This window comes from Alligator sinensis, unplaced genomic scaffold (genome assembly GCF_000455745.1).
Source record: "Alligator sinensis unplaced genomic scaffold, ASM45574v1 scaffold61_2, whole genome shotgun sequence".
NCBI lineage: Eukaryota > Metazoa > Chordata > Crocodylia > Alligatoridae > Alligator > Alligator sinensis.
In genome coordinates this window covers 1,665,517-1,686,527 of record NW_005842108.1, presented here as the reverse complement: position 1 = coordinate 1,686,527, position 21,011 = coordinate 1,665,517, and the positions used below count along the sequence as shown (strand labels likewise).

General features: G+C 45.2%; 1 protein-coding gene across 7 annotated transcripts in view; it reads left to right on the top strand.

Moving 5' to 3' along the window:
- Window positions 1–21,011, top strand: part of STAM2 (signal transducing adaptor molecule 2) — a 39,550-nt gene that overhangs the window by 9,603 nt on the left and 8,936 nt on the right. For 3 of the 7 annotated variants that reach the window (XR_003094268.1, XR_003094269.1, XM_014520346.2), the window contains exons 2-10: window positions 630–714; window positions 2,925–3,000; window positions 3,253–3,348; window positions 12,028–12,174; window positions 13,486–13,558; window positions 15,534–15,723; window positions 16,967–17,061; window positions 18,459–18,541; window positions 18,741–18,828. Coding sequence is in view for 5 of the 7 variants with exons in the window: in XM_014520346.2 (XP_014375832.2) it covers window positions 630–714; window positions 2,925–3,000; window positions 3,253–3,348; window positions 12,028–12,174; window positions 13,486–13,558; window positions 15,534–15,723; window positions 16,967–17,061; window positions 18,459–18,541; window positions 18,741–18,828 (933 nt within the window). In the remaining 2 variants the exon portion in view is untranslated. Of the gene's footprint in view, window positions 1–629; window positions 715–1,990; window positions 2,051–2,924; window positions 3,001–3,252; window positions 3,349–12,027; window positions 12,175–13,485; window positions 13,559–15,533; window positions 15,724–16,966; window positions 17,062–18,458; window positions 18,542–18,740; window positions 18,829–21,011 lie in introns of those variants that run through there. The other 4 variants (XM_025205190.1, XM_014520344.2, XM_025205191.1 and 1 more) reach the window with 4 other exon arrangements.

Sequence of the window (21,011 nt, the reverse complement as noted above, 5' to 3'; positions counted from 1 at the left end):
ATACGTCTTATAAAATTTGCGCTCGAAGACGGGAAGAGGTGGGCGATGGATCAGGTCGCCAAGCTCCTCTGAATCTCACACAGGGTCTCTATTACCCTGCCGTGTATCCAGAGTCCCCATGAGATGGATGTGGAGTCCTCTTCGGCTTGGGCGGAAACTGCTCAAGCCTCTTATGCGGCTAACAGGCCAATCGTTAGCCACCATGTGGGAATAATTTAAAACTAGCCAATAGCGGGGAACGAATTTGCATGCGGGTGGCGGGAACTCTTTTGCATTTCTCTTGCAACTTGAGCAATGCACCCTGCAAAAGAAGCTGCAAAGAGGCGGGAAGCTCGTCCTTGCACCGGGGTTCTCCTCTGCAATAGGAACTCTCCCGTGCAATGAAGCTGTTACCTGGCGGGGATAATTCTGGTGCCGAAGCACACACAAAATCATGCCTTTGGGTCATGACATGGAGTAGTAGGTTTTCTGATGCACACCATAAAACTTTTAGAAATTAGCAAATGTTACAATTAGTCTAGGAAAAGACATTGTTGTTCTCAGTTATTCATATACAGAGCATTGCTGTTTATATTTGTTCACTAAAATTTGAACTCAAATTTGATGCATGTCTTGTTTTTTCTTTACAGAAAAGGCCACAAATGAATATAATACCAGTGAGGACTGGGGTCTTATTATGGATATATGTGACAAAGTTGGAAGTACTCCTAATGGGTAAGATGTAGCTCATCTTTGCAATGTTGAATTTCATATTCAGTTAAAAAATGGATGCTGTTACAAGAATGAAGCTCCCAAAGATCCTTTTTAGAGTCGGCTCTGCAGAAATATTGACCTAAAATATTCATAAACTGTGCTAATGATCTGCACAGTTGGCTTTAAAACCTGCTGAGAAGAAGTTTGAAGCTTTTGTTTTCCAGCAAAACTTCCAGCAGGATAATTGATGTATGCTGGACTTGCTTCAATTTTATGCAGCATTACACAGTAAAATGAGCTATTCATGTTAAGATAGCCTTGCATAAAGTTCCTGAAGCATCTAAGTCAGAAGGAGAAAGTGGAACTAACTTCATTGTGCAAAGCTAGTTCTCTACTCAAGGGGGAAAGTTAACTATGGCAAAGTTTTTGCGTAGGTAGTTGTATGTGGGGGAGGGAAGGGCGGTATGGATAGAGGGCAACAAGGAAAAAAAGGCCAGGTTCCAAATTAAATTTAACGTATATAAGCATAGTCAGTAATTTCAGTCGTCTTGTAAAGGTCAAATGTAACTGCTGAATTTAGCCTCTGTGTTGGTTTTGAATTTTGTAGTAGAGATGCCTATCAGTTGCCTATCAAATGGGCACTGATAAAAGGGAAATTTACGTTATTGGTTATTGGCCTTTTTTGGCCATTGTAGCTGATAATGTTCTCTGATACTTATGCCTTCTTTCTGGGGCCCCTGGATATGCACGCCCTCATCCCCTGATCGGTGGGCTGAGCTGGGCTGCAGTGGAGCAGCTGCCGTGGTGTACTGGGCAGTGGCATAGCACAGACTGCAGGTTGGGGCTGGGGCTGGGGCAGGGGCTGTAAAAGGTGGTGAATACTGCAGATGTGACTGGGGAGGGGAGGGGTGGGTGGAGCTGAGCTGCCCAATCCAGCCCAGTGTGACTCAACCCACAGTGCCTGGGGGTCTTTGCCCCAGAGGCAGGTGGCAAAGCTTGGCCGGGGCCAAGCTTCTCAGGCTCTGGTCACTTCCCAGAGCATAGCAGCATGTGGAGGCACAGCCCCTCCCATGGCGCACAGCAGCAGTGGAGTCCCATGTGCTTTGTGCCTGGCTGTGCTTGCCACCAGTGTGGGCAGAGGGTGCAGGGTGGGGTGGCAAGCAGCTGCTGTGGGTCTGACTGGCCCCAGCCTGGGCTCAGGCCTGGTGTGGGAGCCACAAAAGCTGCCTGGCCTCCTCCCTAACCTGAATCTGAGAGGAGGGGTTATTGTGGAGGAGGCAACAAATGAATATAATACCAGTGAGGACTGGGGCCTTATTATGGATATATGTGACAAAGTTGGAAGTACTCCTAATGGGTTATATGAATCACTTATTTCCCCCCATGCACATTGTGGGGGAGGGGCTTGTCTTGCATCCAAGGCACTGGGGTAGGTGCTGCTTAATGGGGGATGAGGCGCCCCACAGCTGCACCCCTCTACAAACTGCGCTGTGCCCACCTTGCCCTAATGTTGGCAACCAAGCCCTTGTTATGGCCCGGCGGCAAGAAGCAGGACAAGGGCTCTGAAGGAGAAGGGGGAAGACAGCAACTCCCCTGCAACCCCACTTTCCCTGGGTCATGTGCACACTGCCATCTAACGGAGCTTGAGGGAGACTCCGTTCCCCTTGCCCTGGCAGCAGCCATCAGAAGCTGACCCCTGTGGCTACTCACCACCTTGGGCAGTTGCTCGTTCCCACTGCTGTGTGCAGCCAGGGTCCTTAGGCCAGCTGGGTCCTGCCCTGGGCAGAGGGATGAGAGCGGGAGCCTGGCCCAGAGACCACCCAGCCCTGGGCAGCCAGGCAGGCTCAGGCAGCTGCCCCCAGGTTGGGATTGAAGGACAGGGGCCAAACGGCCCTGCACAGACAGGTGTAGGCCACTACTAGGCTAGCCTTGCCTGCTGCAACTGGCGTGGACACTTTTACATGGGCTCCGGGAGTAAGGGGGTAACACTTTATTTACAGTGGCTCCCAGAACCACTAGTGCTGCCGTGTCTACTGCATCGGCATTCTCCACGCTTAGAAATGGTGCTAAATATACAAAATATCAGTTATTGGATCAGTACTGGCCAATATGACTGGTTAATATATTGACTATTGGTATTGGCCAAGAAATCTTTATTGGTGCACCCCTATTTTGTAGCAGTAGTGCTTGAAGTATACTTCTGTACCACTGAAATCTTTTTTGTCTTCTAGAGCAAAAGATTGCCTTAAAGCCATTATGAAAAGGGTAAATCATAAGGTCCCACATGTGGCATTACAAGCACTAACAGTAAGTAGCCTATGCACTATTATTTTACCAAACTGACATATGTATATCTTTATGTACTCAAGAAGTCATTATAGCTGAATTCTGTCCAGGAATACTTGTATGCAATTCTAGTGGACAGCTGATGGAGTTGTGTGTGTGCTTATCCAAGAGTGGAATTTGGCCCTTATTCTTTTGCAATATGTATTTGTATTGTGGACAGTAACTTTTATTGCCATCTTAATTTTTCCCCCACAATGTTATTTCTGTTTTCAGCTGTTAGGAGCCTGTGTATCAAATTGTGGGAAGATTTTTCATTTAGAAATATGTTCACGTGATTTTGCAAGTGAAGTTCGTGTTATAATAAATAAGGTAACCTTTTTCATTTACATTAAAACATAAGTCACTTGTAATTACATTTGATAACATTTTCCTGGGTTAATCTATAGTGATTCAGTCTCTGATTCTGCTGAAGTTGTAAATACTGACTGATACCTGTCCTGTCAATGACTTAATGCTATTTTTTTGTGTGGGAGGAAGTGCGGGGAGGGTGTGCTAGGGAAATGACTTGCAGATATTAAAGGGAGTAGTTTTAAAATAGTTTAGAGTGAGTTACGTGAATTTTAATAATTCTTTGATATATAAAGAACTCCTAAACTGGATTAATTTACTAATGGTAAGGGATATTTTTCTGGATTATTTTTTCTTGGGTACAGTGAAATACGGAAGGGAAAAATACTATTGTTCATCCAAGCACTTTTCACTTTAGTTAGCGAGCATACTGTAGATAAGGTGGAAAGCCTTCAGTAGGTTTGCTTCGTTTTATAAGATGCATATATTGCTTAATAAAAAATAGAATCAGGAAAGCTAGTAGTAAACCAGTACAGGCACTCCTCACTTAACGACCGAGCTCTGTTCCTACGACTCGGTCGTTAAGCGAATTGGTCGATAAGTGAGGAGCCGCCCCTTACTGACTGCAGTCGGCCCCCAGGGAAACAGCCGGGGACGGGAAGGCGCTGGCCATGGCGGAGAGTCCTGGCCGCTGCCCTCCGGGTGGATGCTTCTCCCCCATAGTGGGTTCGCGGAGCCAGCTGGAGGTTGCCGGGCTCAGCTCCACGTCCCCCTCAGCTTGATGCTGAGATGCCGCGCTGCTGAGATGCCGCGCTGGAGGGTGCCGGGCTCAGCTCCATGTCCCCCTCAGCTTGACGCTGAGACGCCGCGCTGCTGAGACGCCGTGCTGCCGACCAGCTCTACGACTCTAAGGAGAGCTGGTCGTAAGTCCGCGCAGTCGTTAAACAGGTAGGTCGTTAAGTGAGGAGTACCTGTATTGCTACATGAAAAGATTTGAGGGATTCAGGTCAACTTGAAATCCTTTTAAAGTATGGAAGCTGAAACTCAAATTATGGGATGTCAGTTACAAGGGTAAAGAAGTTTACAAACAAGACAATCTTTGAGTTAGCAGAAAGGATTGGTGGGGCTCTTTGGGTCACCAGAGGTTAAAGGGAAGAATGCTACAGATTCTGAGGATCTAGATAGTTGCTCTGCATCAACAGATGCTATCTATTGTGCAGATACCAAAATAAGGTCTTTTTAAAAAAATTTTATCCTTGGTTATAAACATGTGGTATTATCACTGTCATAAGACATTTTGGAACAAATTGAAAATTTAAAGAACTCATGGGGCTCTGATAGTATTAGTCCAAAAATTCAGAAATACCTTAAGTATGAAGTGACCCAGGCATTAGGAAAAATATTGAAAACTGCTACTAAACAGGTACTAAACCTGGAGGACAGCAAATGTTTTACCTGTATTAAAAAACCCCCACGCAACAAAAAAAAAAAAAAAAGCTTTGTGTACTACTCCAGATAAGAGATTTTAAATTTTGCTAACTGATAAATTGGTTGAAGTAAAAGTTAAAAATATAGTAGTTTCATCTTGGAAGATCTTACCAAAAGCTTAAGAAGATTATGAAGACAAAGATATGGTAAAATGAATATCCAGAATTATCTGAAGCTAAACAGTTGTTAGAAAATTCTGCTGAATTGCTCATTTTGGGAGACCTTTTAGAAAATGACATGTTCCCCATATCTGCCCTCCTCCCATAGTTTTTGTTGGGTTTTTTTTGCACTTTCCACTAAAGCAGGAGTTAGCAACCTTTTATTAAAACAGCTGGCTGACAGGCAAGCCAGAGGCAGCAGTTAGATATTCCACCACTAGATGGTGCATTCTTACACAATACTTACAGATGGTCAAGTATATGTAAACAGGTGATTTGCAGTAGGCCCAGTCTGTTTTTTGGATGCTTGGAGCAAACAAGCCTTCTGTATCACATTTGAATAAGCTCATTTGTTCTTTCAAAATTTCCTGTGGCTTTTAATTTTTGTTACCTCCTAAAGGAGGAACAGGTCTAAATCCTCTTTCTCCTCTTTTTTTATCCAACCCTTTGCTGAAGACATGACATTTCAGATTTACAGTACTTTTAATTGAGAAATAATCCATCTAATCCTATTGAACTGGTTGTACCTGGGAATATTGTTTACCTTGTTCTTTGGATGAGTTTTGCTCCTGGAGGGAAGGGAGGGATAGACAGGATGTTAAGGGTGAAAGAGCATCAACAGAGATTCATACCTTTTGGCAGGCACTGCTAGTCTTCCTTTCCTGCACAAGATAACTTTCAGTGCTCTTTTACACTGGAAATAAGTCTGCTACTTCCTCAGCTTTTAAATTGATTTTTCTGGAGAAAAAGTGCACATCTTCTTCAATATACCAGACAAATGCCTGAGGATTACTAATAGAAGTTGAGTTTCTATTTAATCTCTTGTAAGGTGTATTCTGTGGGGGGCTGTCTTCAGCAGTTCGTTAGAATGACACTCTCTGTAGTGATGACTAGTTTCTTGCAGGTGGTTTGAAAACTCACCCCTAGCTGCTTGGTTGGTGTAATTTCACATAGTTCTGTTGAAGTCAGTGGAATGATGGTGACTGCAGCACCTGTCTCTTCTGTGAAGACTGGATTTAAATTGGTCCCCTTTTGAGTTCAGGCACTCTGCTCAAGAGAAGTCTGGTAGTTCTGTTCTAAGAAGATATTTATAGAGTGATTTTTAAGGTAAAAGCAAATTCAGAAAATGATTCTTAGGTCTCTGGCTAATTGGCATGTGTGCAAATTACCACAGGGGAAATGAAATTTAGTAAGGGCCAGTTCCTGTTTCCCCTGTTGGGTGTCTAAATGAACTTGGTGCCAGTTCAATTCTGTTCCACTTATGTTCATGTCCCTGAAAATTCCTGAATGCAGTGGTGTTTCACCTTTTGGCCCTGTGGGCCAGATGAATGCTGTAGTGCTGGTCTGGGGGCCAGACAGAGAACGAAGCACCAGGATCAGGCCTTGAGGCCTGGCACTGTCCCCTTCCTGCCCCAAATGCCAGGATTGAGCCCTGGGGCTCAGCACATCCTGTCCCAGCCCTGCACACTAGGATTGGTCCCTGGGGCCTGGCACCACCCCTGTGTGCTGGGGTAGGACCCTGGGGCCCAGCACTGCCCCTGTTCAGCCCCATGTGCTAGGATCAGGTGCCAGATCCGGCACATGGAGCCCTGGACTTCAAAGGGGTCCAGAAATTTGGTGGTGGGGGAGTGGTCGCACCTTCATTCTAGTGGCACCATTCCCCTGCTACCAAACTTCTGGACCCATAGGGAGCACTCTAGGCTGGATGACACTGCCTGGGAGTTGACCATACCTGCATTACTGTATCTACTTTTATACTGTCTCCATTTAACCCTTAAGACTGAATCACAAAAAGAAGAGAGTGAGGGAAAACAAACAGGGGGTTGTATTGCCACTTATTCAGGGAGTAGAACAGGATGAAATAGGACTGAATTTAAGCATGCAAGTCCACTTTACACCTAATGGGTGAAATAGAAGCTGTCTGACTGTGGAACAAGTCCGACTGGAAATTACAGAGGGATCACCTTGCTGTCCACCACAGTAAAGATGATTGCAAGATTCCTCCTGAACCACTTGCTGAAGAGCTCTTCCTGGAATAATCATTGTGGGTTTAGGGCATCAAGAGGCACAACTGACATGATCTTCACAGGTCACCAGCTGCAGGAGCAATGTCAGGAACAACTTAAACTTCTCTACGTAGCTTTTTTTTTTTTTTTTTTTTTTTTTTAACCTCACAAAAGCCTTTGACTCTGTCAGCTGAGAAGTGCTGTGGAGGATCCATCTGAAATAGATGCCCACTGAAATTCGTCACCATTCTCTGCCTGCTCTATGATGGTATGTAAGTGGTGGTTCTCAGTAATGGATCTATCACAGACCCCTTTGAGGTTATGACTGGAGTTAAGCAAGGCTGCATCATCGCTCCAACAGTCTTCTCAGTATTCTTTACTGTGATGCTACATCTGACCACCTACAAACTTCCAGTAGGAGTGGAGCCAAACTATCGAATGGATGGTAAACTGTTTCATTTCAGCCAACTCTGAGGCAAAACCAAGACCACCCTGACCTCCATCATCAAGCTCCAGTATGCTGATGATGCTGTAGTCTGTGCTTACTCGGAAGCAAACATTTAGGCAATTGCTAATGTCTTGACCGAGGCATGTGAGAAAGTGGGACTGACTCTTAATGTTCAGAAGGCTAAGGTCCTCCATCAACAAGCTCTTAATGAGCAGTCCCTGGACAGTGTACAGGAGATGCTTCAAGTTTTTGGAGAAGTACCATCAACGCTGCCTACAAAAGATCCTTCAAATCCAGTGGGGAGATAGACACAGCAACATCAGCGGCCCCTTTCAAGCAGGCACCATGAACATCTAGGTGGTGATCATTCGACATCAACTTTACTGGGCTGGCCACGTCATTTGGATGTCCAACTCCAGACTCCCAAAGCAAACTTTTTTCTCCCAGCTCAGTCAAGGTGTATGCTTAAGAGGAGGGCAGAGAAATTGCTTCAAGGACGTCCTCAAGGCCAACTTGAAAAGATGCAACATTGACATCAGCTTGTGGGAGATGTTGCCTAGGACCACCTGAAATGGAGGAAAAGTCTGCTGCAAGGGTCTCAGTGCTTTGATACCTTATGATGACAACAGGAGATGAAAAAGAGTGGGAGCAGCAGAAACAGCGTGTCATGGACTGAATCAAGAATCTGGAGCTGCCTACGCCACATGGAAACACGTGCCTGAGTTGCAGCAGAGTCTGTCGATCCTGGATTAGTCTCATCAGCCATCTTTAGACCCACAAATAAGACCATCATGGAAGATAATTGTCTTCGACTGTGAGGGATTGTCAAAGAAGAAACAGAACTGGGCTGCATGTGTTAGCTGCTCTGTGGTAACTGCCTGTGTGCATGATCTTTTCCCATACTAGATAAAAGCTTAAACGGGAATAGTGTAGTCTTCTTCCGTATGTTCGTATGCTTAACATTTGTGTATAATTCCATAGGCAAGAGATGCATTATGTAGCGAATAGGGCTTGCTTGAAAACAGCAACTCTGTTGCATGAAAAATTGCAGTTTTGAAGTTTGTTTTCATTGGACATGGAATGAAAATGAGACCTTTCAAAATTTTTTACGAAGACATGCAAGACCCACTATAGCAAAATCAACTGCCTTTTGGCTGGAGTTCTCTCTGGGATGTGAGGGTCCAGGTTGTGCAGGTTAATCAGAGGTTAAAACTTTCAAATCACACACTTCATGCTAGTATTGAACTCATTTGGGAGTGTGTAGGTGTCTGTCTTCTTCCTCCCTCTACACCTTCTCCTGCCAGAATTATAGTTTATTAATATCTTGTTGTGGTCAGTGTAGACATCAGAAAGGGATAGAGGAAAGACAAACAAACTAAGATTATGGGATTGCTCTGGTGGGGGGGTAGTATATTTTCTTTCTTTTTAACAGAACCAGTTAGACTAGCATGGGAAAGGAGGAGATTGTATAGTATTCAGCCTCTGTGACTGACTATTTAGGTATACAAATGTAGGACAGGGTGCTTGTGGAGAAGAAATTGGAGTATTAGCAGTTGAGGATAGGGCAAGTCTGTGAAAAAACCTGGAATCAAGGTGGAAGGGAAGTTTGGAATAGTGTTGCCGGCTGTGGCCATTTTCAAGAGACCCAGGCCAAACTGCAGAAGTGTGGCTAAGCAGAAGGTCCAAAGCCTGTTTCTGAGTGACTGTAGCATGAACGTTCGTAGTTGCGACAACTAGCTTGGTCAGCAAAATAAGGGAGGCAACATGTCTAACTATATCAGTCATGAGTAGGGATCTGGGTTTTCCGTTTCCTATGGAAAAATGGAAAAAAACGCAGATTTTCCTTTGCAACTGAGAAAAACACTGATTTCTTATTTTAACGGAGAAACACACAGACTGTCCACTTCTGCAAAGAGCTCTCTGCAGGCAGGCAGAGCTCCAGCCTGTAAGGGGCTGTGGGGAGCAGGAGGAGGGTGGTCAGGCAGGGGGTGTCATGTGCATGTGTGTGCTCACACATGTACATGGCCTCCAGACAGCTTGCAGAGCAGCTCCCTCAGGTAAGTCTGGCAGGGAGGTTGGAGGAGACTGAGGCTGCTTTAGGGAAGGAGGGAGGGAGTTGGGCAGGGGCTGCTCCCCAGCTGGGCAGTGCATGGGGGTCTGGGGCAGAATGCGTGACCCTAGGGCCCAGGTGGGGAGCAGGATGGGGCCATGGTTGGCTTGTTGGGGGCAGGAGGGTGCTGGCTTCCCACCACTGCATGCACTCTAGGGGAGGGCATGGGGGGGCATGTGCCCCCCAGATCTGTTCATGGGGTGGCAGGTGCGGGCTTGGGCTCCCCGTCCTGCTGCCCTCTCTCCCGGGCCTCCACACTCCAGCGGGCGAAACCCGCCATGGCAGGGCAGAGTGGGGCCAGGCGGGGAAGTTTGTTGCTGCTGCTGGGAGCCCTGCGCTGCCCTGGCAAGGTGCCCCCTGCCCACCCAGCAACAGCAAGGGTGACAACAGGGAGTTGTGGAGATAAGAAATCCTCCTAAGGATATAAATCCCAACTAATTGACACCTTCCAAGTCCGCAAGAGATCTGGTTTAGTCCAGTTTCAAAAGTTTCAATGAAACCAAGATGTTTAAATAAAAGCAATCAGAGGTCATTTACTAGAATAGTAGAATATAAATATTGGGTATAGGCTGGAGGGAAATTTGGAGAACTCAGCAAATTCAAGAAGACATGTGGGCAATCTGCATGCCACCCTCTTCCCACCTCTTGAGTCTCCCCAGCCTGTAGAGATGAGAATCTATGCAGTGCAGTCATGGGTAGCCAGATAGACTTTGGGGTAAATGTTTGTTTTCGTGTTTTGAAGTGCAAACAAATAAAATGTCAGGCTGTAGACCTGTTTCTGGCTCTCTTATCAGTAGCTAACCTGCAAGGTTACATGCAATCTGGGTAACAGTGGTCAAGAGTGTGACTTTTTTGTATCTGTTGTTGAGATCAGGATGAGTCTCTTTTGCATTGCAGCATTGTAGTCCCAGGATCCAAGTTCAGCCTTTGTCAGGCAGTTTTCTTTGGAGGACTGTTAAAAATTGTGCTATAAATGGACCTAACGGACTAATAAAATGATAAGATTCCAGTAGTCGTAAGGAAGTATTTTCTATTCTCTTGTGCTGCAAAGTGGAAAATACGGTGTAGAACAGGAGTCAGTGGCATTTTGGAGCTTTTGTATGGAGGGGAGGGTGTTTTAATAAAGCTTTACTCTGAGTTGAGGCCATTTCCATCCCTGCATGCATTGCTATATGTGCCCGCCTCTGCTCCAAAAGGCGCTCTCGGGCAACTCTTGCGCGGGTGGCTAACCGGATCTGCCCCGCTCTCGCTGGGGAGTCCCCGGAATTTGCTGACCGGGGTCGCAGCTGGGTCCGCAGCAGGGGGCTCCCCCTCTCTGCGGCCTCCAGCGCCAAAGCGCCCCTGGGCGGGCTCTCACGGGGCTCCAACCTCCCCTACACCCCGGCCAACGCCACCTTTGGTCGCAGACCTTCTGTTCCTTGTCCCCGGATGAGGACTGGGCGTCTCTGCCTGGGCTCCCCTGGTTCCCTCACCGGGATTCCCGCCGGCTCTATCCCAGTTCCCTCACTGGAGTTCCTGCCGGCTTTATCCCGGTTCCCTCACCGGAGTTTCCGCTGGCTCTAGTCCGGTTCCTTCACCGGAGTTCCCACCGGCTCTAGTCCAGTTCCTTCACCGGAGTTCCCACTGGCTCCCTCTCTGGGTTCCTCCTCAGAGCCTCTGCCGGCTCGTCCCCCGTTACCTCACCGGTGGTTCCAGCTGGCCCTCTCTCTGGGCTCCTCCTCGGAGCTTCTGCCGGCTCCCTCGTCAATTTCGCCACTCTTCCTCGGCGCTGTGGCTCTCCCAGCCTCCGTTGCTCCCGGCGCTGCTGCAGCCTAATCGGCCCACGGCAAAGGCCCCTTGTGGGTGCCCGGTTCCACTCCCGGGCTTCCCCCTGGGCTTCATGTCCTCCCGCAGCGCGCCCCCTCTGCCTTTGGGGCCGCGTTTTATTTCCGCTGAGCGGCGCCTCTCTCTGACGTCACTCCGCCCCAGTCGTATGAAAGCGTGGCTAACGAGCCGCGTGGGTGGTTCCCTGGCCTGCACGCCGCCACTGCTCCCACCTCCTGCGAAGCATAAGTGAGTATTTCCTCTGGCTCTGGGCCGGGGTCTCCCTCTAGTCCCGTTGTCCCTGGGACACTATATCCCAGCCTCCCCTCGAACACACACACTGAAGTGCTGCAGACCCCCCCCCACCTCGCCCCTTGCTCAGCAGGTCGTAGGCTGTCAACCCCTGCTTGCTTTACTCAGTTGGATGGATAATCTTTTTGAATCTTGTTTTTGCTGGTATAGTGCCGTGATTCTGATGGTAGTGTTGCACTGTTAGCTCTAGATCTAATCAAATTATCAATTTTGGGAAATAAATGCTCCTGCTTGAGAGAGAGAATTAAAAGCTTGTAGGAATGTTTGTAGTTAACTCTCTTAATTAAAAGTGTGTGATTGACAAAATGTATATTGGTTTCTGCTCTTATATGTACAAGTATCCATCTTTATACATTTACCGTTATTTTGTTTTAGGCTCATCCAAAAGTGTGTGAAAAGCTTAAAGCTTTAATGGTGGAATGGTCAGAAGAATTTCAAAAGGATCCTCAATTTAGCTTAATAGCCGCAACTATTAAATCTCTTAAAGAAGAGGGAATAACTTTTCCTGCAGCTGGTTCTCAGGTAATGCACAGATTCAGTCCTGATGGAGAGCTGGCAGGAATACCTTTGTTCATGCTAGATTGTTAGCAGTGTGTTTATATTTTGCACGTGTGGGTAAGATGCTGACAAATGTATCGGATAAGGTATTTTGTTAATATTTAGAGGCGCAGGCTGTGAAACTAGTATAATTTTTTCATTGTGGGTTTTTTTTGTTTTTTTTTGTTTGTTTGTTTGTTTTTCTGTTTTTCTTTCCCCTGCTTCCACACAGAATATAGACAGGGATTTTGGAGTGCTGCATACTAGCGATATGGGAACTGGAGAGCACATGTCTGACCATTCTAGACCCAGCTGTAATGTGTTTTAGATTTTTTGAGATGGCAGTAGCTTGAATTTAAATACCCTGCCTGTTGTGTGTCTTCGCACAAGCACTTGTAGGTGTTTGAATGGGAGTAATGGGGAAAAGGTAAATACCCCACTCATTAACTAATTCAAGGTTGTTCATCTTTGGGGCGGTTGGGGGGCCATGTGTTGCATGACCCCTCTCCCTGTCACATGGCCTTGAAGTTAAAAAATATGAGGCAAAAGATGTACAGCAAAAGATTTAACATTGTAGAGCTTTTTGACTGAACATACACTGTTAAACCAGGCAACCTAATATATGTGGTGTCAACTGATTGCAATTTTACATTTTTATCTGGACATGTCCTCATTTCCGTTTACTTTGTGAGGTTTGTTAACTTTTTTATGTATTTGGAAAATAATACTTTTGTTTAGGGGATTAAAACCAGCATCATTTCTAGTGTCTAAAACTGAGCATTGTCTTTCTGGTATCCCAAGATCCCCTACCCTGTTCTGATGTCTGAAAGCTCCAAGAAAGTATCTCATGGTGTTGCAGAGATTGCTTGCTCTGTTCCCTTTTAGCTTTTAAAGGTAGCAGGCAACTTTGTCCCTCACCCCCATTCTCCACACAGGTAGAGGGAGGGAGTGGCTCTCCTTCCTTTGGTCCAGTTCTCAGCTATACTTCAGCTCCTGCTTAATGCGACTGGTGACCTTTGCTGTTGCTGTACATGGAGAGTGTCTTTGCAGTGGGAGAGGTTGAAGGATACCTTGAGAGAAAGGTGGACTGATTTCATCTGAGTCTACAGAACTATTCTTCTCTTTTTGGATGGGTGGGGAGAATCTGGGGATGGGCATAAAGGGCAACGGTTGGAAGAATAGTAATAAAATGAGACCCCATTTTGATTCTCCTGCCTCTTCTTGAAGTAAATAAAGCGTCATTTCCTTATTAAATGAAGAGGCCCACATTGAAACGTATAATCAATATGTTTGCAGACTGTTCCAAGTGTTGCCAAGAATGGTGCATCATCATCGAGCAAAAACAAAGAAGATGAAGATATAGCCAAAGGTAAATTGTTAATCGCTGTCTTGGTCAGAAACACTTGTAAGTATTCTATACGTGCTCTCACACATTTTGTGGTTTAAAATGTCAGGCACCCTTTTTGTTGTTTAACTGTATAATTAAAAATGGTAAGAACTTAAAGTGATAAGGGAAGCCATATATGCTGGTGGTGGTGGTTGTTTCAAGCTTTGGATGGAGGTGGTGCTAAGAGGTATTGCATTATTTTGCAGCCACTGGTGTGGCATGGATGATTTCTACTGTTCTCCTTATACAGCTCTTGATTTAGTCTCTTCTGACCCCTTTGCTGTCTCTTTCATCTCATTTCACTGCTTAAAAAGTTTAGTTTTTAAAACATACCCTCTCAGATTGAGTACAGTTACCTTCATTTGGATGTCACATTTAAGAATTTTTATACAGGATGTCTGATGATATCAGTAACACTGCTAGTCTTGGCATGAAAGCTATCTTAAATAGTGGTCTGAAATCCAGAAAATAATAAATATTTTCATTAGTAAAATGTATGTACAGGTAGTCCTCAGACGTACAATGCAATTGGTGCCTGAAAACCCTATATTAAGTTGAAACACTGTAACAACCAATTTTCCCACAAGAACAATGTTATAAAACGGGTGATTGGTTCCTTTATGACGCTTGATACAGTTGCATCCAGCTGGTAAGTCTGTTGTGGTGGTAGGGGAGAGGAGAGGGAAGGGGCATGGGAGGTGGGGGCAGATCATCACCCCCACAGTGAAGGAGGGATTGGGGCTGGGACGGGCTGGGGCAAGCACTGCACAGCTGGGGCAGGGGGTGGGCCAGGATGAAGGTGCAGCGGGGGACTTGGCGTGGGGAGGGGCCTCCCACCACCGCATGCTGTTTATCTGGGAGCTCCTGCCGCTGCTTCTGGGAGGGCACAGGGTCGGAGGGGGGTGTTTGCCTCCAGATCTGTGCGGGATAGCCGAGGCCGGGGCTGTACCATGCTGCGATCCAGGTGGGCAGCAGGGGCTATGAGTGGGCTACGGTGAATTTTCAGGTGGCTGCAACTCCCCCACCCCCCACCATATCCCCCAATCCGAGGGCACGTATCCTCCCCATGCCTTCTTCCGGTTGCCCAGCTGGGGCGGGGCAGGGGACAAAGGCGCAGCTTGCCCTGGGGGCGTGGGCAGGGTGGTGTGGTTCCCACTGCTGCGTGCCACTTGTCCGGAGGCAGTGCAGCGGCTCCGTCCTGTGCCCTCACACCCTGCCCAGCTAGGCGAGTGGTGGCAGGTCATAGCCCCTGCTCCCAGCACTGCCACACCTGCCCAGAGTGCAGTGCGATGCAGCTCCAGCCGCGCCTGCCCGGTGCAGATCTGGGGGCATGTGCCCCCCTGTGCCCTTCTGGACGAGTGGTGGGAGCAGCGGCAGGAGCTGCCGGATGAGTGGCTCCTGGACCAGTGTCATGCAGCAGCGGGAGCTGCCCCCCCAGACTTGCTGCGCCTACATCCCATATCTCCGCGCCCCCCCCTGGGGCTGTGCTTGCCCCTGACCCAGCCCCAATTCCTCCTTCACTGTGGGGGAGTTGATCTGCCCCTCCCCCCACACCCCTTCCCTCCCTCCCCTTCCAGAATTACCAGCTGGATGCAGCTGTATCAAGTGTTGTAAAGTTGAAACCCATGTCAGAACCTCATAACATGGTGTCAATGTATAAAGGTTGTAAGTGCTGTTTGTCATAAATCGAAAAGTTGTAAGTCGAGGACTGCCTGTAATTACTTGTTCATGCCTATATCTTGTCTTCTGTACCCTCAAATTGGAGGGAAGAGCAGAGTCCCTGGACTTTCATGGGACATAATAACATCTAAGAATAAGGAATTTTAAGTTCAAAGTAGAAGAACAGATCCATAGAACTTTATTTGTTTCTCTTACTTTTTTTCTCTTCAGAAACTAAAATCATTTGTGCATGAAGGATAAAATGTACAGACTTCTTTTTTTATTTTCCTAATTGTAGCTATTGAATTATCTTTGCAAGAACAGAAGCAGCAGCAAATGGAAACTAAATCTTTATACCCATCTGCAGAAATTCAACAGAACAATCAGAAAATCTCAAGGAAGGTGCGAGCTCTGTATGACTTCGAAGCTGTGGAGGACAATGAGCTCACCTTTAAAAGTGGAGAAATTATTATTGTTTTGGATGACAGGTACAGTATGTTCAGATAAGGTGCTTTTATTTCTAACATGGTATGTTGGCTGTGGGTATCTAAATTCCTTTTTGTTAGTTAGTTGTCTACTGACTGTTTTTCTTTCATCCATTCCTGACACTGTCTACTTTTGTGCCATCCTTTAAACTTGAAAGTTTCCAATTAATTGCCAAATACTGCACTTTTTCCTAGCTTATTTTCTGTAGGTTCAGTCCTATTATTCTGTGCATGGATCTCCCTTTGAAGTCACCAAGTATTCCATGTGCAGAGGGTGTGCTCGGACAGCCTACCCATATTCAAATGTTGTTCCTTGCCTGGTTTAGATCCGATTATTTTGGGTCTGTAAGTTATGTGCATTTAGAGATTGTTATTTTTTTTTAACCCTGCTATAAAACAGAATGGGTATGGACATGTGAGCAAAGTAAAGGTATGCGGGGTTTTACTGTGTGTCAGCTGTTCTGTGGCAGCTGTTGGTGTGCATGCTCTTACCACATGGTAAATGAAAGCCAAAGTACAGTATTTGTCTCCTTTCATTGTAGGCTTTAGGTCTGATCCTGCGAAGTTCCTCTGAGTTGTCAATTACTGTGGCCACATACAGGTGTTCATTTGTAATGTTAAGCACTAAGCAGCGCTGCAAAGTGCTGCCCAGTGCGAGGAGCTAGTGGGGAACAGCTGGCAGCTGCTCCTCCCTTGTCCTACTGAACTACAGGAGGGGCCCCCCATGTCTTTTCCAGGTTGAGGTGACCCCAGTCTTTGGAAGGAATAGGAGACTTTCCCTGCTATTTTACTTCTCCTGGTCTCCAGGAGTCAAGCAGAGGGGAAGTGCAGCAACTTCTTCCAGGTGGATGGGTTATTTTTCTCCTAGAATCACCACTTCTATTCCAGAAAAAACTGTATGAATACCTATATGTTTCTGGTTTTTACCGAGAGAACTCAGATTCCCATGGTAGAAATGTAACACTGTATGTGGCCTGTGTCAGTGCTAGAGATGCTCTCCTCTTTACAGCAAAACATCTTACTCCAGTAATAGCAATTGGATAGTTTTGGGACTAGGATTGCTGATGAGGTTCTGCAGAAATAGTGTTAATCATAAAATCCAGCATTAATGTTGCCTGTAGTTTGCTAATCTTAATAACTGAGTGATGGAATAAAAACCCTCTGCTGTATAGAATCTAGTTGGGATTCTAACTTTATAAATACCAAGAGTGTTTTTTTTTTAACAGAACTGTTTTTAATTCCTCAGTGATACCAATTGGTGGAAAGGTGAAAATCATAGAGGAGTAGGACTTTTCCCATCTAATTTCGTAACCTCTAACTTAAACGTAGAACCTGAAACAGGTGAGTTATGTAGTAAAAAGAAGCACTACTTCAGAGAGAGGGGCATGTATAGTCACCAGCAGCAGTGTGATTTGCCCAGGGTTGTGCCCTAAGGCAGGAAAAAAACCAACAGAATGAAATCCTAATTCCACTGAAGTCAGTGGAACTTCTACTGAGCTCTGTGGAGATAGGACTTTCATCCTTGACTTGTTCTGTTAAATCACCTTCATTTCTATAACAGAAAATTTCTTGTGAAAAACAAACCTATATCTGAATTAGGAACCTAGCACCTAAAATGCTTTGATTATAGCTTGACAAGGTTATGTGGGTAGATGTGATAACTTTTATTAGACCAACTAAATAGTTGGAATTTTTTTTTTGTTTGTTTGGGGTTTTTTTTAAGCTTTTGGGCACAAACACCCTTCTTCAGGCATAAAGAGAGTTTGTTGGTGTTTGTGTACTCTCCTGGGTAAAATAGAAACACAAACACCAACAGACTCTCCTTATGCCTGAAGAAGGGTGTTTGTGCCCAAAATCTTGCAAAGAACATTTTTTTTTCCAGCTACTTAGTTGGTCTAATAAGGTTGTTTAGGTAGATGTGTGATATCTTTTGTCTGCCTTATGTTCTTAGACTAACACAGCTACAACCAGCAACCCTAACGTGTTGGTTATAGCTTGAAAGCTGTTATGCTAATTTAACTTGGATGTAGTTATAGTTTGGTCAGTTCTTGCTTTTGTTACTGATTTTGTTTTCTTTACACTTCTGATTGAGGTTAATGTTAACATTTTAAATTCTACAAAAAAAATGGTGTTGTGGAAATGTAAGTTTTGTATGAGATACTGGAATAGAAAAATAGAGTATTTCCCTTGCTTGGGCCCCTGGTAATAGTTTTTTACTTTGGTTCCTGGAACTCTGGACTTAATCTTAATGCCTTAATCTCAGACAGATCATTTTAAGTTTGTTATATAATGCGTTGTTCCCTCTTCAAATACTGAAAGCATCACTTCGTAGGAAGTGTTCAGCTTTCCTAAATGCTCCTTGACCTGAAAATTTGATAGCAAGCAGTATTTAAATACAGTTTGTATGTACCAAATGATTCTCAACCAGGGTGCAACTATTCAGTGTGCAAATACTGGCACAGAATTCACAAGATAAACCCAGAGATTTTGAATAGGAGTCCATAGTGCCAGAAATGTTCCAATCTGTTGTAGTTTTTTCGAGTTCTTTGCGACAGAAAGATTGCTTTATTATTGTGAAAGTAAGAGCTGGCATTTTCTGAGGGGTACCTTGAGTGTAATGAGGTTGAAAACCACTGGTATAAACTATGTAGTATTTTTTTTAGACTAGAACAATGTATTTTAGATTAAGATAGTAACAAAGCTGCAGAAAACAAAGTGACACTTTTGTCTTCATTTAGCGGCTGTGGATAAAACCTCTGTTACTGAAGATACAACAGAAGAAATTAAGAAAGCAGAACCTGAACCAGTTTATATAGATGAGGTATGCAGTCATTTTTAATGAGTGCAAATCATGGGGTATATTATATAAGTTTTATGCAAATATTCTTTCTCTACTGACTGAAAATACATGATGGAGAAAAAATTGTTTACTAACAAACAGCCTTCCTTTTTTCATTTGAAAATGAAGTACTCTGTGCTATGCTTTAAGAATTATTTCTTATTTCCTGTCTGCTTTTCAGGATAAGATGGATAAAGCACTTCAGGTACTTCAGAGTATAGATCCTACAGATTCAAAGCCAGATTCTCCAGACCTTCTGGACTTGGAAGGTATTTTTGTGTAATATTAAATGAGCCAACTGTAATATTTAATTCTGTTACTTGTAGCAAGAGTACCGTTATTTTCTATTTTCGTTTCATTTGGTAGTTCTCTAACCTTTATGTGGAAAAGCAAATCTGCATTTGTATTGATAAAATAGTCAGAAACAGTTTGCTTCATAGTAGGAGACTTGGGCTTGAGTCTCAGTTTAATGCTGATTCATATTTTGGAATACAACCTGTAATTGTAAAGTAAAACTCTTACGTTGAGTGGTGAGAAGCTTAAGCCCCTAGTTAGGCCATAGACTGCATTATTTTAGAAGACCTATTTGGCTTGAGAGTGCTACTTGCCCACGTCATTCAGAGTTACTTTAAAGATACTTTCTTTTCTCAGGAGGAAGAAGAATGCCTTAGTTTTGATGTTTAAACCTTTAGTTTTAGAAATCAAGATTTTGAAAAAAGCAAAAGGTGTTGTATCATCCTTTGTATTAACCTAAAGGACTTGGATACAATAGTTTAAATAGAATAATGCTGTCAGAACTATTTTCGGCCAGTAGAAATTGAAGCCTCATAGACATTCAGTTTCTCCTTGAGATAGTCACCACTCTCCCAGGAGAAGTGAGCATACAGATGTTCAGGCTTTTTCTCTCAGGAAAAAAATGGCTGCTCCAAGAGAGAGAGAACTTGGGAATGACCAGGGTTGAATCACCCCTAGGATTGTTTTTTCTGGGAGAGCAAAGGTCTGTACATGCTGTAGCTTCTCTCAAAAGAGAATATAGTCCTCCAGCATCTGCCCTCCCCCACCCTGTGAGACCGGTGTTTGCTGGACTCTGCTGCTTCAGCAGGGAGCAGAACACACCCTGTTCACAGTCCCCACATTGTGCTGCAGGGAAATGCAGGCTGACCATGGGCAGTCTGGATCCGCCAATCAGGGCTGCCCTATGCCCTGCTCCCATCTGACTAAGGAAGCCTGCAGAGCATGCTGGGATGTGTGCACAAGTCCTCCCCTTGCTACACACTGTCAGCATTGCAAGCTCTTCATTCTTCAAGGCCTTTCTGGGTAAGAATTTCTACCAGGAGAACAAACCTGGGAGAATTCTCCCACATTTGAATGTGTACACGTAGCCTGAATATACATCTGACATACATTTCTAGAATGAAGCAAGCTAGGATTAAGGAAGATCATAAGTATAAGAGACCTTTTTCACAGGACCTAGACCTGAACTATGGGATGTCTGTAAGAGATAAGAATGATTTGCAGTTGCAGTTTACAGTACTAAATGCATAACTTGGGGCCTGGTTTTCCCTCAGGAACACCTGTCAAGTTACGTGTATGTGATTATATTGGCTATGGATAGAACTAACTTTGGCCATTTACAAATAGTCATGTCTTCTAATAATTTCTCAGAAATTCTTACTAGTAGAAAATTCATCTGGGAGATAGAGAGTACACAAGTTCCAGCCCCTGGCTGAAGAGCTATATGGGCGAGCTTTCCAGCCAGGGGACACCACAGGGCTGCTCTCTTGGCCATCTTTGCCTTAAGGGGAGCCCACTACTTTAAAGGCTGTCCTCTACCATACCTGGGAAGGGGCAGGCTATCAGTAGGCACCCCCTGGGTTTTAAAGGGCTTCGTGTGCAGCCAAGATGGGCCTCACACAGGACTATTTAAAACCTGAGGCATGGGGAAGTAGGGCCAGAGACAGCTTTTGCCAACCCTGTGTCCTGGCTTTCCAGCCTTTTTAACTAGCTTTTAAACCCAGGTGGGTGGCACTTAAATCCCATGGGGCCATGAACTGAAGTGGGTATAGCTTTCTTGGCCACTGGGGTTTTGCAGCGGGGGAGGCATTTAAAGGCCAGAGGCTGGGAACGAAGCTTTTCAGTCTATAGGAATCTCTTGTAGCCATGGCACATCTGTCTCCTGCCTCCCATATTCCTCCTGGTGGAGCTGGAGAGATGCAGGATGCAAGGACAATTTTCCCACAGCAGCAAGGCTGCCCAAACCCAGCAGCCTTACAGTCACAGCATCTCTGACGCTTGTCCTTATACACCTTTGGTTCCACCAGGGAGGCATAGGGGTGCAAGGAGGGGATAGGGTGCAGTTATGCTGTGGCTGCAAGGCCCTACTCCCCTGTGGAATTGGAGGACTGCAGTGGGGGTGATCTTTTCTTGTAGTGGGAACGCTTGCAGGGCTCCA